The sequence below is a fragment of the Arvicanthis niloticus genome, chromosome 17 (assembly GCF_011762505.2).
Source record: "Arvicanthis niloticus isolate mArvNil1 chromosome 17, mArvNil1.pat.X, whole genome shotgun sequence".
Classification (NCBI taxonomy): domain Eukaryota; kingdom Metazoa; phylum Chordata; class Mammalia; order Rodentia; family Muridae; genus Arvicanthis; species Arvicanthis niloticus.
The window spans coordinates 41,457,778-41,475,977 of NC_047674.1; the positions used below are offsets into that span (position 1 = coordinate 41,457,778).

The 18,200-nt window shown below is 40.1% G+C and overlaps 1 protein-coding gene across 2 annotated transcripts in view; it reads right to left on the reverse strand.

Moving 5' to 3' along the window:
* Positions 1-18,200, reverse strand: part of Lmbrd1 (LMBR1 domain containing 1) — a 76,981-nt gene that overhangs the window by 29,641 nt on the left and 29,140 nt on the right. The window contains exons 6-9 of one of the 2 annotated variants that reach the window (XM_034521766.1): positions 15,701-15,789; positions 12,242-12,315; positions 4,005-4,130; positions 735-887 (exon numbers count right to left, since the gene is read on the reverse strand). In XM_034521766.1, coding sequence (XP_034377657.1) covers positions 735-887; positions 4,005-4,130; positions 12,242-12,315; positions 15,701-15,789 — 442 coding nt within the window. The remainder of the gene's footprint in view (positions 1-734; positions 888-4,004; positions 4,131-12,241; positions 12,316-15,700; positions 15,790-18,200) is intronic. The other variant, XM_076915136.1, reaches the window with a different exon arrangement.

The window sequence follows — 18,200 nt, forward strand, 5'->3', positions numbered from 1 at the left end:
CTTAACTCACAACCCTACAGGTCCAGCCTACCAAATATAGAGACTGGGCATATGTCACCTGACACCAATGTGAAACACTTATCTTATAGTTTAAGCCAATCCGTTTTCTACCTTCCTGACTAACTTCACTTACGGTCAACCTATGAAATGCACAGCATAAGTTACAGTTTGAATACTACCGTATACAGATGTCTGATATCCAATAGTCCCCCACATGTAGAACAGGTAAAGCGGGTTCCACAACTAACAGTCAGTTACTCTTTAGTCTGAGTAGCCATCACTGCCCTAGGTTCTTAAATTCTGGTACCAAAATTCAAGTGCCATAGTGGCAAGAGTAGAAGGCTGGCAAACAACAGATTCTAAGGAAAGAAAGTAATGGTCTCCAGTTTATAAACAGAGCGTTATGTTCTTCTAGACACTCATCTCATTCCTGAGTTATGTGTCCCCAGTCTCCCATGTACAACAAGAGCACAGATCTGCAATACGTTCTGAGCTGCTTCCGTTACTTTCCCTTCCTTTTCCTTGCATTTCCTAATGACTCACTGCTCAGGAGTGAGTGGGTCTCTGATGGTTGCATGCCTTGTTCATCTGAACCAGTCACAGAGCTGTAACTCAACCGTGGTTATTTCGGCTCCAAAGTCCATGCATGCTCTTGAGTGCAATGCCTCTCTGAGAGGTGCTACCGAAGGGCTTGCAAAAGATTTGACAGAACCATTTTATAAAACTCCATTTACCTTCAGGGGGCGCAGGGCACCACAAAATTTCGTCCACCAGCTGTTTTCAATGAATTCTAAGTGCCGCTCTCTTTTCCTAAGCGTTCTTAATCTTTCTTCATATTGCTTTAAGGCACGTCTATCCCTCGCTGACAAAGGTCGACCATCTTTGCTCTACAAACAATAAAACAAAATCAAGTTTTTTCCTTTCCTCCTTTCAAATCATTAAAGTCTTAAGAAAATACTCCCAGATTTAGCAGATTAAGCAGCCTTTGTAAGGCTAGACACTCCACAGGCGAGTGCACAACTCAAACAACAGACTGCCGTTCAACAGACACAGCCTGGCCAAGCGAGGTCTGTGCTGAAATGGACCTGCAGTATTCCTAATATGTGGTAAAGATAAGTGAGCATAATGACTTATAAAAGCATCCCATAAAAACAAACCCAGAAAGGATGAAGAACACACCTGCTTTTAGCAGAAGAACAAATATTTACTTGGGACTCTATTTTAAAAATGCAGAAACACCAAATGCAGGAGGATGCCCGTACTGTTCCTATCAAGGTACAAAACACACAATCGCTAGCACATGCCATTGTAGCCTCAATTTGAAAGAACAAAATGAAGATAATAGCCAAAAACCCTTTCAGAGGAGCTTCGCACAGTAATGAATGCGTCTTCATGGTGGAACCAGACCCCAGAAGCCAACCACCCCTTTTCATAGCTTATCTTCATGGGCTACTGCAGATGGAGTTCAGCAGGCCACGATGCTGGACAGCGGCATCAGGATTCCAGAGGATTCGGAGAGAAAAGAGACTCTAACAGGAACCTAGCAGGGGCCACTCATGTTCCAGGAGACAGCATATGGCAAGGCTCCAAGCTATGGCAGGGCTACTGCTCAGCCCTGGATTACTGCTGAGCATACGGAACATAACGATGTGAGCGATGAGGAGTCTGGGAGCAGAGGAGCACAAGGAGCTCCAAGCTGTGAGCGAGGTGGACACACACAAACATCCTTAGATATTTCTGCGATCAGCACCACTGCAGAGAAATCACAGGCTCTCACTGAGTGCAAGGAAAGGGCCTAGAAGGTAAGTCTCTGCCTGCTGAGAATTTCGAGAAGTAATATTCCAAACTCACCTCGAAAGATGGTACCTGAAAGGATGCATACTGGCTGGTTTTGTGTGTCACCTTGACACAAGCTAGAGTTATCACAGAGAAAGGAGCCTCTCATGAGAAAATGCCTCCTCCATGAGATCCAGCTGTAAGGCATTTTCTCAATTAGTGATCAAGGATGGGAGGGCCCATGGTGGGTGGTGCCATCCTTGGGCTGGTAGTCTTGGATTCTAGAAGAAAGCAAGCTGAGCAAGCCAGGGGAAGCAGGCCAGTAAGTAACATCACTCCATGGCCACTAATCAGCTCCTGCTTCCTAACCTGCTTGAGTTCCAGTCCTGACTCCCTTTAGTGATGAACAGCAGTGTGGAAAGTGTAAGCTGAATAAATGCTTTCCTCCCCAACTTACCTCTTGATCATGATGTTTGTGCAGGAATAGAAACCCTGACTAAGACAGGATGGTTCCCTTGGGGCTTGGAAATGGCCACCAAAGGAAGTTCTTTTCTAGGTTGTCACAAAGATACACAGAGGCCACTGCATACATCATGGCTCAGGGGACTGGGCTAATCTTGAGTTAGCATCACAAGGAGGTATTGTACTCATAATGGTGGTTCTGAAAATATTTAAGATGCATCGGTGAGTAGGTTATGAGGCTTACAGCAAGGTTCAGAAAGTCATGGAGCCCAGGTAACTTGGAGCAGGGTTGGTGTTTCTGCAGAGAGCACTAAGCAGGCTCTTCATGAGGCTGTGAAGGTAAAGCCTAAAGTGGAATGGAAACATCAGGATACCGGCGATGCCAGGAATGTGACACATCTGCTGGGGAAAGCTGTAGATACTGAGTCAAACAGAACCAAAGGAACCCACATGTGCCACCAGTGACAGAGCTGGAAGAGCAGAGACATCCCAAGCTTGACATAGAGGATACCACCAGGAGTCCCAGATGTCAAACATGGAACCTCAGGTTTGGTGTTCATCTTCTTTCCCTGTATCTCCCTGTTCTTCCTCTTTTATAATGGGAAAGTTCACTCTATGCCACTGTATGGTGGAACTGCTAACTTTATTACTCTACAGGGTCTCAGAGGGAAGAGAGGACAGCCCTTTCCCAAGACTTTTGCATTTTAGCATCATTGGAACTGTTAAAGTGTCAGGGGCTGTTAAAGATAAACTAGCCTCATTCTATAGTATGACATGGGGATAGAATGCTATGGGTTACAGTGGCATCCGTTTATAAAGGCTAGACTTTTAATGATTAATTTTATCATGAATTTACTGAATTAGGAAAGCATGCATAGCCTTAATGAGACACACTTTGGGGTATGTCTACGAGGACTACTACAGAATTAACTGAGGAAAAACAGACTACCCTTGAATACAGGCAGTACCATCCCATGAGCTGGGGTTCGTGGACTTAATGAAAAAGGACAAGGAAGAAAGCCCTTTTCTCTGTGCTGACCCATCCAGATAACAGGCAGTCTCCTATTCTGAATCAAGAACTGCTCCAGGTCCTGTCAGGTGGTTGGTTAAGTTGAATAAGAGCACTTGCTATCAACCTTATGGCCTGACATTGGTCTCCAAAACTTACACAGTGAAACAGGATACCTGACGCCGGTAAGTTATCTTTTCCTTCTACATGTGTGCTATGGCATGTGCCCATCGTCCCACCTCTGCCCAGGCAACAGATGAAAAGAAAACACAGGAGTTGCTTGGCCAACAGTGTGTGCCCATCTCATGTTAAAAGCCCTTCTTGTTGTTAAAAAAAAAAATTGCATGTCTGTGTTATTTAAAGAAGACGTGAGGAAAAAATTGTTATCATGTTTTTAGAAATACATTTACTTCGCACATGATTAAATGTAACCTTAAACTGCTCAACAAATACCCAAATTTGACTCTAACAGAAGCAATGAAACATATTACACATAAAATCATGGTGACTTAGAAGAGCAGAAGTCTTGGTCAGAAGCAAGCAGAGGGTTATTTTTAGCTGTTAAAATACACACAGAAATTCTCAAACTGCCAGTATCCTATATAGTCTCAGAAAATAAAAAATTAACATAATTTGAAGTATTTGTTACACAACATTTAAACAGTGCAAAGGGTTCTAGGTTTGCCAATGGCAGAGAAGCATCCTGAAGGACACAAAGGCAAGTGTGACATCACTTCCAGTGGGGGCAGGAGCTTACCTTTGATCGAATCGTCTGGATGTGCTGCTCCACTTCCTCGATGTCCTCAGTGTTCTCCAGGCGTTCATAGGCAGTGCTTCTAGTGCCTTTTATCAGGTTCAAAGGTAATGCCGACATGCCGTACGCCTGAAAGGGGTGACATGGAAATGTTTTCATAGAGCTGCTCAAAACATCTAATAGACAACTCTCAGGTTCAAACGGGTGTCCCTTCAGAGTAATGACTGGAAAGTGAGCATCAGAGAACAAGGAAAGCCAGGCATCAGGCAGCCCATGAGCCCCCCTTAGCTCACACTCAATCGCCTCAGAATTCTTTTCTTTACTCCAGTTACATGTGTGCAGGTATGTTTTTAAAACAAATTAGTCAGACTCTATCAAAGTGATAAGTTACAACTTCAGACTGAACAAGTTAATATAGTATGAGTTAATACAAAAATTAGCAAAATAATTTTTTTGGTAATTTTCTCTAATTACATAGAATAAACCTCTAGAATATACCCCTGATATTTGATGATTAATTTGGAAACTGACTATCCATATACAATTCATTTAATAGTCTGTGTACAAATAAACTTTTTATTAATCTTCAAATACATTTCAACAATTAACTTCCAATGTTGAAAATAAACGGACCATTCAGTTCCAAATTCCATTTCCAAATATGTTTTACTATACCCATCAATGGCATTGGCTATGTAGCCACTATTCAAAGACACACTACCTTTAAGTACTTAAGAAATGCTGACAACTATTACCTAGTGGTTGCAACATCAGACTCTGACTAGATGCAAGTTTGTCATTTAAAATCTTTTTGGTATTTCTTCTAATTACACAATTATGGCACCCCTGGAGTCTCAGACTCCCCTGGAGTTAAAAATGGGGCATGAGATTGGGTTCCCCATTCTATTCAGAGAAGCTGTAAATTCTTTAGCGTGTTAACTCCAGTACTGCTTCACTGGGATCTACTGTTTTAGTCAGTATCTGTGACATACTCGGGATTCAGTCTACTGTCCAAGCCCAGGGTGGGTTCATTTTCCTGACTGTTGTGCTGGTCTTAGTCCAAATCCATCTTCAATGCTGCTTCAAAGTGATCTCACTTTAATACCCACATCAGACTATTATCTTCTAATTAGTAAGCTTTCAGATTCTCCAGGAGTCTTGAGAATATCATTCAAAATCCTCTCACAGGACACGATTCAGGGAAAGTGCTTCTAGGGTTAATGCAGGAGGTAGAGCGGGAAACAGTACACAGAACCCATGGCTGCTGTAGCCAGAGTGGTTCTACTCAGCCACCCATTCTTAATATACATTATATATATATATATATATATATATATATATACACATGTGTATATATATATACATATATATGTATCTAATATGTATATGTGTATATATAATATACATACACATACGTGTGTACATATGTATACATACATATATGTATAGAATATGTATATGTGTATATGTACATGTCTTCTGAGAACTGCACTTAAGACTGAGTTAAACAGCAGTCTTACTAACTGTTGACTGCGGGTCAGGCTGACTGTCCTCGTAGTCATCTTGTATCCCTCTCATCTTGTTAACCTCATCTGTCCCCCAATTGCTAGCCACTCTTGAAACCCTCTAGTGACCCACTTCAAGCTCTGTTGGATCGTTCTTTAATACATGCAGTGCCCTCCCAGAATGCCACTGCCTGCCTGCCTCATTAGAAAATTTCAATGCACTTCAAGTCTCTGCTTAATTATACCATGTCTGAGAAACTTCCTCAGATTTGCAAATGTGCCTTGCTTATGATAAATAACAGTGTGTGGCTAACATTATTGGTCTGCCGGCCTTGGCTAATCAGGCTTCTAGGTTATGTGGAATCACAAGAGCAGAGACAGTTTGATGTGTTCAGATTAGGTCCCAATTCTTTTCTTTCCTGTCCTTATTGTATGTACATTTCCTAAGATGGTAATTGGCCTATGAAGACAATGAAGACAGTACTTGATTAAAAACCTTTAGGACAAGAGAGCTCTTCATTAACACGGGAGTTATTTTCTTGCATACACCAAGGTATTAAATAGAAGAGCTGAAGCAAACTACTCAGTAGCTTCATGGAAAGTACACTAGAAAAGAGAAATATTTGTGTCGTAACAACCTGTTTTAAGAGGCCACCAGGATACCCTACCTCCTGGAAATCTCACTGAAGGTGGCAAATACAAGACAATAACCACTGGCTTCCTTAGCCAACTTTGGCTTCCTTCTAAATTGCACGTTTGCGTTTCAATGATTATCAAGAAAATTAACTATAATGTTTAGGTTTTAATAAGCTTGATATAAACGTTTTAAAATATTAAGGTTTCTAAATAATCTTTTGAATTTAACTTGATACTTCAGGGAGGGGAAAAATGTTCAAAACTACTTTTATTGCTTACTACTGCCCTCCAGTGGATTTCTGGGGAACTGGCAATTCTAATGAGAGTAAGAGTTTCAAAAGCTTCTAGGTTGTTAGCCCTAATTGCCTCCAATTTTTGTTGCTGTTTTGTTTTGCTTCCAAGAATAAATCACCAACCAAAATGTTTCAAAACATTATGTATAAAGTTCATACATGTTTCCATCTTATTTTACTGATGAGTTTAGAATGGAAATTTTTCTACATGTTACTCCTTTACTTAGAATGATGTTTCTAACTCAAAAATCTTCAATTTTTGCTAAGGTTCAACAACAGGCACATAATAAGCAAACATTCCCCATGTGTTTGTAAAACCTCCAACTCACTGACACACGTGTTGTTACAATTAATAAATCAATTCACTGCACAAGTACTCCAGTCTTCCCCGTAAGAACACATATATTTTCTCAGGTTTGACATCAGGGAAGTCTGACTGTGTCCTGACACTGACGACAGGGCAGAGGTCAGGATGCAGCAGCATCACTGCATGATCACAAACTCAGTTCCAGTTTTGGAGCAGTCACCTTCCATGGAGTTATGCACATTACTGGTATAAAATACTGACAGTACCCACCACTTGCATGTCTAAGATAGTCTTCTGGCACAACACACAGACAAACAATCCATACAGACCAGAGAAGGGAACAGAAGCACGGAGAATAAAGCTCTCTCTTTATATTTACCAGGACAATAAACAAAACTGGGCAGCTGTTTGCATAACAGCAGTAGAGGGTTCTGTGTTCTTACAAGGGAGAGCCTCATTTAGAAGCTGTTCCACAATTTCTAACTAGGTATATGGAGGTATACATTTTTCTCCTTTCAAGTGGGAAGACAAAAAGCAACAAAACAATGAAAAATACACCCAATGGTGTCCAAAGCTTCAAAGTAGGTCCCAGACATGGTACATTATTAGTACTCAACAGCATAAAAGGAAATACTGGACAATATTTATTACTACACATATAATAATTAATATATAATAACTAATGGCCACTAGTAACTAACCTATAGCAAACGTACGTACAACAGAACACTACACGCTTATAATTTACAAGAACTTCAGAGGACATTCTGACGTGTCCCCAGTAAGTGCAGTTAGCAACCTTGTCACTAAGCACACCAGTGGCTATATTTTATATGGAAAGATCTTCATTCAATATTTCCCCACTTGGTGGCACCAAGAAAATTTACAATATCTGCATAGATATGTTTCCCCAGAGGTTCATTTGTAAAATCTGAAAGGTAGCAGATCCCTGACAACTTAGGCTTAAAATAATAGACAGATTCAAATTGTCTGCCATTCTCCTAAAACGCAGTGAGATTACATAGCTAATACTTGAAACAGAGTACAGTGTCAAAAGGGAAGAAAAATTTAAGTGATCAACTAGTTTCCAAACTAAATAATATACACTATATATAAGAAACACGCTTGACTGGTACAGAAATTACTGTAATCTTAATATAAAAAATTAGCTATAAATTCTGGGACAAGACATAATTTCCATTTAGTTGATTCTTTAGATGCAGGGTCAAAGTCCTCCAGATCTTAACTTCTGACTTTGGGTACTGCAGTTAGAATGAAACCCCATCTACCTTTATGACTATCTTCCTCGTCTCCTTTTGCACTGTATTTCACAAAAGACTAATTCTTGATCTTTTCCATAATGAAACTGGAAAAACTTTATATAGCTCAACTGTAAACAAACATAATAATTAGTAACATTAATTACTTATTTACACTAAAGGCAGCCATCTACAAATAGTTTCTTTTTGATTAATTTTCAAAGGAATTCTGGAGCTTTCTGATTAGACTTTAATAATGTTAAGAATTCACTGGCCCATTCCTATCAGGGAAGCCCATGGTAGACTGCCGATGTCATAGGTACACTCGGGCACCCGACTCAGCTGTACACGCTCTCCTTCTTCCACTGTCAATATCAGTGATAAAATGAGCCAAACCTGGGATTAGGTGGGAAAGGTTATCACACTGTGCTTCGAGCATATTTTCGGTGCTATTTAAATGATATTTATTCTCTTTCCACCCCCTCTCAATTCCAACTACCCATCAATTATAAATACAACGTCTGACTTGCACATCCTCAAATAATTCATTTCTTCACTCCTCATGATATAATTGCCTTGTGCATGTTTTTACTTTCACAGAGAGAAGAAAGAAAGCAGCAGAAATTGCAGTTTGGTTTATAAAAAACTAAATATTAACCAAGTTAACAACGACTATGTCACAAGTCGTCAGCAGATTGATTCTTAGACTTACTACACTGTTCAGTTAAGCCATCACATGAGTTTCTGAAGGCACTGAGGTGATGAAGTAGGTCAGGAGGAGATTCTTGAATGTGAGCTCCACAGTAAGTGTCCTCATTATATTGTATGCTCAGCTTAAGGAAACGCTGGAACTCCTAGGCCATTTAAACCCACACTACTTAACTCTCTTCCTTAGCCTCGGGACGCAGGCAGTCTTTTTCTTTCTATTCAGCAGCAACTCTGTGACCTTTGGCTCCCAATCTTAGTATAAGCTCCTCTGGTTATTTTATCAGTATCTTTAAGGTCGCTCCTCTGTATTTGAGAAAAATTGCTTTAAGAATATCTCAATTCATTATGATCATTTTTGGTTTAAATGACTAAATGAAAAAGTTCAAAGTTGAACAACATAAACCGTTAGTTAAAAAAAAACTTCTCCATGGGCTGGAGAAATGGCTCAGCAGTAGAGAACACTTTTGCAGGGGACCCTTATCCGATTCCCAGCACCCACAGATCAGCACACAATCATCTACAACTCCAGGGGATCTGGCTCCCTCTTCTGGCCTCTGCACGCACCAGCACCTAAGTGCATATACATTCAGGCAAAGCATCCACACACGAAATGAAATAAAATTAATTAGTTAATTAATTGCAATATTCTCCACATCATAACACTGCTCACTCAGGAAGCATCTTTGAAATGGTCTTAGTAACTTCATTCATTTTTCCCCTCACTCACAAACTGGAAGCCACTTGACCCCTTGCCTCCCTCTATCCCTCCCAGTAGTACCTTTTAAAGGACGTAGGTATAGCAAATAGCCTAGGCAGATACAGGCAGCATCTTCCTTTGGGACAAAAGGCAAACATGTTTGCTATCCATGTAAATGATCCAGCTTCCTTGAGTCATAATTCATTCTGTAGCATACCTCACTGTGTACATAGCTCCTGGATTCTACTCACAACTGCACATGGAAACTAAACCAGAAACCTGAACAGGACAACCTCAAGATTATGGAGCACTGCTGTTGTGATTACCCAAGGCTCCTGTCTGACTCAGAGAAGTCTGGCATCTTCTTAAGAAGCCACAGACAGACTCACAGTGAGTCCTCACCTTTCATAGCCGATAACAGTGGTGTTACAGGTTGGTTTTCTCTCTTGTTCATTTGTTTCTTCTAACTAATATTTCATCCGCTGCATAGTTTGTTTCCCTGTAATTACCACAGTACTTCTATAAACAATACCTGATGAACGTCACAAATGCCTGCAAAACTTAGAGGACACAGACTTGAGAAAGTTAAGAAACAAATTCAAAGTCAGCCTGGCAGACCAGCCAGAGAACAGCAACTGGAGCCCCAGATCTCACTCCTGATTGGTTTACAATTTGTGACTTCTTTTTAAAGAACAAATAATATGATATGCTGTAAACATTTTCTGTGAGACAGACAGATAGCACCACCCCAACCTTATAGAACATGGCAAACTTCTTATGTACTCATACATTAAAATGCAGCAACTAAAAATGAATAATAAAAATAATACTTAAATAAAACCCTCAAGATATCAAAATGTATGTTTGTGTGTGTGTGTGTGTATGTGTGTGTGTGTGTGTGTTTGTGTGTGTGTGTGTTTGTGTGTGTGTGTGTGTGTGTTTGTGTGTGTGTGTTTGTGTGTGTGTGTTTGTGTGTGTGTGTTTGTGTGTGTGTTTGTGTGTGTGTGTTTGTGTGTGTGTGTTTGTGTGTGTGTGTTTGTGTGTGTGTGTTTGTGTGTGTGTGTGTTTGTGTGTGTGTGTATGTTTGTGTGTGTGTGTGTTTGTGTGTGTGTGTGTGTTTGTGTGTGTGTGTGTATGTTTGTGTGTGTGTGTGTGTTTGTGTGTGTGTGTTTGTGTGTGTGTGTGTTTGTGTATGTTTTTGTGTGTGTGTGTGTTTGTGTGTGTGTGTGTGTTTGTGTGTGTGTGGGTGTGTGTGTGTGTGTGTGTGTGTGTGTGTGTGTGTGTGTATGGACATGAATATGGATAACTAGTAGCAGTTGGTTCTCTCCACTAAATGGGTTCTAGAGATCAAACTCTGTGGCAAGACTTTTCCTGTCCAATGTATTTAAATATTAGTGCAGCAAGAGGCCTGTGATTGCCAGGCAGTGGTGACCCATGCCTTTAATCCCAGCACTTGGGAGGCAGAAGCTGGCAGATTTCTCTGTGTAGCCTTGGCTGTCTTGGAACTCACTCTGTAGACCAGCCTGGGGAAGGCCCAAAGTAGGAAGACACATTCCTGACCACAAAAAAAGATGCAAGTCATCTAGGTGGGGCTGGGAAGCCAGTAGCCACGATGACCGGCAAGTGACAGAGCAACAACTGAGAAATAGTTGAACAAGTGACATGGCAAGACCACATTTTTGTGAGGAATGGGTGTGCAGAGTGCTTTCCACACGATCCTGAATCATTTAGGTTTGGGCTCCTCTGGAATGTTCCACTATTTTTATGTTATGTATCCTTGACAACCCCTCACCCCCCCCCCTTCCTACTCCCCTGGTTTGTGGTTTTCCCTTTTTAAAAAGCCCCTCAGCTTGCTGGTCTTTTGTCAAACTCTACTCCTGAGTGAGTGAGCAGTTTGACCTTGGCTAGCCAACTCTCCCTAATAAACCTCTGCTGATTGCATCCAGGTACAGTGTCTTGCGATTTTTGGGTGGCCGTGATTTCCTGAGACTTGAGTGAGGGTCTCCCGAGTTTGGGGGTCTTCACTACATATTATAGAGTCTACATATAGAGGAGTGCAGTGTCTGACTGCACAAGTACATGCCTATGTCGGGCCATGGAAGGGTATCCTGGTTCTTGGGCTGTGGGTGTTCGGCCACGTCAGAAGAACCCAGGCTCCTGACACTAGGTCTAATCTCCATTCAACCTGCACCCTTCAGTCATGTAGGGCACAGGTAGAGGGCATGATTAACAGGCCTCAGGCCCAAGAGAGATTTACATACTAATGAGGTACCTGACGGCCAGAGGGTGGAGTCAATTAAGCATTCCTCCCCAACCCCTCCCCCATCTTTCCCTCTCTAGGGGAGGGCTTGCATCCAGATCCATCCACCATCCGCCATGACAATAAAGCCTGTAAAAACCCGTGCTGTGAGGAGCCGTGGAGAGGCCTTTAGTGAGTCGCCATGCCATGCTTAACTACACCCTGGAGGAACCCAGAGTGTTCCCAGCCAACTACCCACAGCTTGGCATGAGGAACCCTGGATTCTCCAGCCACAATTACCTACATGCCTAGACAGAACAAATCTATGAACTAGTAACTAGAAACTGGCCAATGGTCCAGGGCTCTGGAATGTACACATTACTAACTTCACATCTGTACAGGATATATTAGCTGAAACTCACAAGTTTAAGATTCATTTCTCAGTCTTAATTCTGCAAACAATAACCAAGTCTCAAAGTAAAAAAAATAGGAATAAGAAATTAAGGAGGGAAGGACCATATGCAGATTCCTGAGATACAAGGTTGCTGCCCAGGATGATGCTCTAACTCTGTCTCAGACACTCCCATTGCACTTACTGTGTAGGTTATGGCTGCCAGCATCCCAATCAAGGTCAGAGAGCTGATGGAAAACGACAGAGCGGCCAGACCTTCTGTAAAACAAAAGATATTGTTAATGTAAGCTTCTCTGAGTCTACTGTTTCTATTTATTACAGCATACAGAATACAGAAGTCAGGCTTCTTTAGGCATATGAAGGAATGAAACAAATAGATATCATGGTGTCCTTCAAGTGCTGATTCTATTCAAGAGGGGAATTTTTAAAGAGTTCTTTATTAGTTGATCTCAAATAATCCTTTAGATCAGCTAAGAATTCCTTTCCTTCCCCTTTTTAAAATTAGAAAGAAAAATCAGTTTAATTAGTGGACCTAAAAAAAAGTCAGTAAAATATCAGGTGCATAAAGGAGATGATGAAAGATGGACCCTTTCTTTTATGACCACCTGTGTGTTGGGGTGTGTGGCCTTAGGTACATTTGTGAGCATGTGTGTAAAGGCAGGGGTTAGAGGTCAGCACTGTGTGTTTTCCTGTTGCTCTTCATTTTTTTCTAACTCCCCACCCCCGAAAAGGGTCTTTCAATGATCCAAAAGTTAATAAATTTATCTTGACCCAGTAGCTAACAAGCTTGGGGGACCCTCCACCTGCCTATGGCCATTTGTGGAAAGGTTATAAATCTTTTATGTTGGTGATGTTTAAACAGTAATATGTTCATGAAGATTAATAAACTTAAATGATGTATCTTTTAACTCATCACAGTTTTATTTAACACATATAAAGAATATATTAACAAATTCATGAGCCAAACAGGGGCAATCTTTAAGCCTTTGTTTTTTACAACTACATTTCAGAGTTAGAAGGGACAGCGCAGTGGATAAGAGCATCCTTGCTCTTCCCGAGGACTGAGTTAGGTTCCCACCACTCACATCAAGTGGTTCACGAGAGCCTGAAACTCCAAGGGATCTGATCCCCTCCCCCGGCTACCACAGGAACCTAAACATGCCACTGGTGCACATGTGGCATCACTACATAAATACACACATACACACACAAATAAAAAGAAATCTCTTAGAAACTATATTTTATCAAATCAAAGACATGTCAACCTTATTTTTTTAACTTTCACAGAAGAACCAACATAACTGTTTATAACAGGAAGCCAGGTCTGGCACCCAGCTCACAGCTATCTTAAGGAGGCATTACTTCTAAGATACACATTGATATCTGAGATGGAAACATGTGAACAGTCTGAGGCTATGGCTTAGGGGCTAAAGTATCTGGTACATAAACATAAGGACCCGATCTCCATCTCCTGCACTCATGTGAACGGAGGACATGCTGGCATGCCTCCATAACTTAGCTAGCAAGTGGAGACCAGCAGCTCATAGGGGCTTGCAGGGCCAGCAGACAAGCTGAAAGAGTGTGCTCCAGGATTAACTGCCAGACTTTATCTCAAACAATGAAGACAGTGACCAAAGAATCCATTTGATATCAACCTCTGACCCAAACACACACATAAGCAAGTGTCACAGTCCCATGCACAGATGTATTAACCACACACACACAAATGACATAAAAACATATCATAGAATTAATAAAATGCAGTATTATGCTAACACATTTAGATTATCAAAAGGTTAGTATTACTAATAATCAAAATGGTCTTCTCCAAAGAATTCAAAATTAATCATTAAGAATTATTCCTATAGCCAGGCAGTGGTGGCGCACGCCTTTAATCCCAGCACTTGGGAGGCAAAGGCAGGTGGATTTCTGAGTTCGAGGCCAGCCTGGTCTACAGAGTGAGTTCCAGGACAGCCAGGGCTACACATAGAAACCCTGTCTCGAAAACGAAAAACCAAAAAACCAAAAAACCAAAAAACCAAAAAAAAAAAAAAAAAAAAAAAAAAAAAAAAAAAAAAAAAAAAAGAATTATTCCTATATATCTGAGCTAGCAAGATTGTTCAGTATATTAAAATACTTGGCTCACAAACCTGAAGACCTGAGTTCAATTCCCGGAGCCCAGATAAAAGTAGAAGGAGAGAACTCTGTAACCTTGTCCTCTGACCTCCACACTTGTCCCATGGCATCTGTGCACACACGCACACACGCGCACACACACACACACACACACACACAAATATTAATATTATTTTTAAAAGACAATCACTCCTGGCTGACTAAAGGATAACTAAGCTGACTGAAGATGCTGATGATAAAGTTCTATGATCTGCACATGCACATGGACAGATCCTATTGACAGAGGATCGATTTGTACAATCGATTACTTTGCTACAAGAAAGAAAACCTACTTGCACAAATTATTTTAAAGCATTTGTTCAGTGAAAGAAGCCAGATACATCTGAAAATCACAATATATTGATATGCTTTTAAACAGGTAAACTAATACGTAGTTTGATAAATTATAACATGAAAGGTCACACTAACTAAACGGATTTTTATAGTGACGGACATGTTCTACACCTTGACTGTATTCAAATATATACAGTCATATTTATGTAAGATGAATTACAATAATATATGTCTGCTTTAGGACACATTAAGTAATATTTTGGAGCAGTTAAATATACTAGATATCTTATACATCTAGGAAATAGGAAGAGGGAAGTGAGACTAGAAATCAGGAACACTTGGTTGGGACTGGAGGAAAGGCTCATCAATTAAGAGCACTTCTTGCTCATCCAAAAGACCCAGGTTCAATTCCCAGAGCCCATACAACAGCAGCTAATAGCTCTCACAACTCTTGCAGAGGACTGGAGTTCAGTTTCTAGCAACCATGGTGGAGGGCTCACCGACTAGAACTGTAACTCCAGTGATCCAACACCTCTGTCCTCCATAAGGACCTGTAGTATTCTCATGACCACCTATCTACACCGTCCCCATATGTGTGTGTGTGCCTCTGTGTGTGTGTGTGTGTGTGCAATTTAAATTTTTTTAAAAGAAATTTTTATTAACTCAATTAGTATTAACTCAAAATAAAACCTAGGTTTTATTCTGTTAGAATGTCAAGAAAAGCAATGCTGACCCATTATGGTACCATAAATCTACAGTAAACCATTACTCAATTCCTATGAAATGTGTAATTTACTTTTTCAATACAGTATGACTTCATCTTTAGTAGCATGATAAAGTACTATCCCATTAAAAATTTGAAATAAAAAATCTATGCCCAGCATATTTCTTTAACATATATTATTCTAATTATCATAAGGAATTAAAGACCACATTAAAATAAGAAGCCCATTAAAATGCTTTGTACATTAAAGCTTCTTTGTAACAGGTACCTTTCTGTAGAAGTGAGAAGCTGCCTACATAGGCTGGAAGGCAGCGTTAACAATCTAAACTTCCTCGCTGGAGTACAGAATGGTAGAGTTAAGTTCTTAGGAAAGTAAAGACTGGCTAATCTTCATAAATTTCCAAAAACAGCAAACTAGAAATTCCTTAAAGAGATGTCTTTAACACTTACGGCCCGTTCCGAGGTCTTCAAACAGGAGCTTCACCTTCTCCCACTCTGTAGAGTTGTTGTTGCTGGGCAGGTTCAGCGGCACAAAGGCACTGCAAAGGACGAAACAGCTCTGTCTAAGGCTTTGAAAACAAGTTAAATAAAGAAAAAAGGCCCGAAACTCAACTGAGGTTTTTAAACGAAAGATCAAATCCCAGCAACCACATGGTGGCTCACAACCATCTGTAATGAGATCTGATGCCCTCTTATGGTGTGTCTGAAGAAAGTTACAGTGTACTTAACATATAATAAATAAGAAACTTTAAAGAAAAAGGAAAAATATATATTGAATTGAACATATACAAATGAATATATGTTGGTACAGTATAGTATCTGTGTTGAAAGTATTTTCCAAAGAAAGCAATTATTTTGAAAGTTTAAAAAACTTTTACTCCAGTTCTTATAAAAATATGAATGGAATGCATATGTCTGGTTATTTAATTCCTAATCAGTGAGCTGTAGATAAAGGACCATAGTACAGTGTTTCAGAAGGCTTGTCTTTCATACCAAGGCCTCAAGTTCAATTGACAGCTTGTAGAAGGCAATTCTAAGTACTCACATTGCCTTGAGTCTTCTTAATCTTGGAGATAAGGTTTTATCACTTTAAAAATAAAAGTAACTACTCAAAAGTGTAAACATAAATGTAAAATATTCATTTATGGTTCAGCAGTAAAGTCAACAGAAGCAGTCAAATAGAATAAAGTTTTAAAAATAACTTCTGTACATTATATATCAATAGTATTAATCATTAATTTAACTGCTAAGATTTAATTAACAGTAAAATAAGCAAGAACGACTATTTATATAATAACCTAGTTTCATTTAAACACAACTTTTTCTTGACAGCCTACAAACTCTTTAGTTTGGAACGTGAATTTAGAAAAATATTTTATTAAAAAATTAAATTATGATTAAAACATATTACAAATGCTTAAAAGTAGTATTTATACTCAAAAATTTCACTTTTAGGTAATCAAAAGTACTGTGCTTTGTCAGAATAGACACTCAGCTAACCCTGGCCTGGAGGAATGCCTGATGATCCAACTTCTGAGGCTGGCTGTTTAACAATTCAGAAGTTACAGAGTAATATAAGAGAAAATGTCAAACGACCCAAATTTTTTAACTAAACTTTAAAAAAAAGGATACAAACATTAAGTTGGACTGATTTCGGAGAATTAATTAATTTGATGAAATCCATCAGAGACTTGGCACTCATTAGTTCAGGCAGAAATCAGAGCAGAGACTCAAAGCATCTCCCCAGCCACATCACCACAGGGATTTAATCATTAATAAACAGAACCCAAATAATTTGATGTAAAGAGACATATCAATAGGCAGAATGAAAAATAACTATGGAACACTAAGCCCTAAACAGTGGTCCACAGCTATTTCACGTGACGTAAGGGAGTAATGGTCAGCGTGCAAAGGGCAGGCTAACTCTTTACATGGGTTGCGGGAAGAGGACTGGGGAAGCAGATCACAACCAAGCACTGCCTCCTGGAAGAGAGGACTGCTGGACTCGTAAAGCTGGGATGGCTGCACAGGCCTTGCACCAGACAAAGCCAGACAAAACCTGAGCACGGCATAGGAAGGGGTTCATGAGCGCACTCATCTGAGACCTGATGGACACTGACGGCCTCCCGGAGAGGGAAAGTCAGTGTTCTTTAAAGTGGAGGCTCCTGGTAGGGCGGCCATGCTCAAGTGGATGAGACCATATGCAGAAGCATAGGAGAGACACAAACTGGAGTCCATAGCTTTTTACATTAATGGGGGAGTTTTAAGGGGGCGTGAGAATAGATCTGGGAAGAGTTAAAAGGAAAAGTGTGGAGAAAATTTGATCAAAATATACTGGGTGAAATTCTCAAAATGTAATAAAACATTTACTTTAACAAAGCACTTGAAATCAAATAATGATGTGATACATCACTTTTGAAAAGGCAAAAAATAAGTTAATAAGACTATCAGGATTATTAAATGGTGATGATTTATGGCAAACAGGAGTTGTAGTTTAAATCCACACCAATACAGCCTTAATTTGTCTTACTCAAGGACAGTGCCTAGAGAGAACCCCAGTTTCTACAGTCACATAGCAAGCAGAATGGGAACACAGGAAGATTAGCATTCTCCCTCTCCCCACTGAAAAGCTGCTTGGTGAAAACGTTCTTAAGTTAGCTTAATTCAGTGTATCTTTGGGAAGAGGCAAAGAAGAGGCCAACTAATGACATTCAGGAGATAGGAAACTGAAAGGATGAATTCAGCACAATCAAGATTTTCACCTCCTACCTCATCCACTATGTCGCATCCTATCTCTCTTCCCACTGACTCCTGTCTCCTCTTGCTCTCTGACAAACATCTTCCTGACACTAGCCTCTCACTAGAATTACGAATGGCTTACCCAGCTGATCTTGTTATCTTTTAATACATCACTTCCCAAACCCAACGTCCAAGAATGCCGTCCACACAA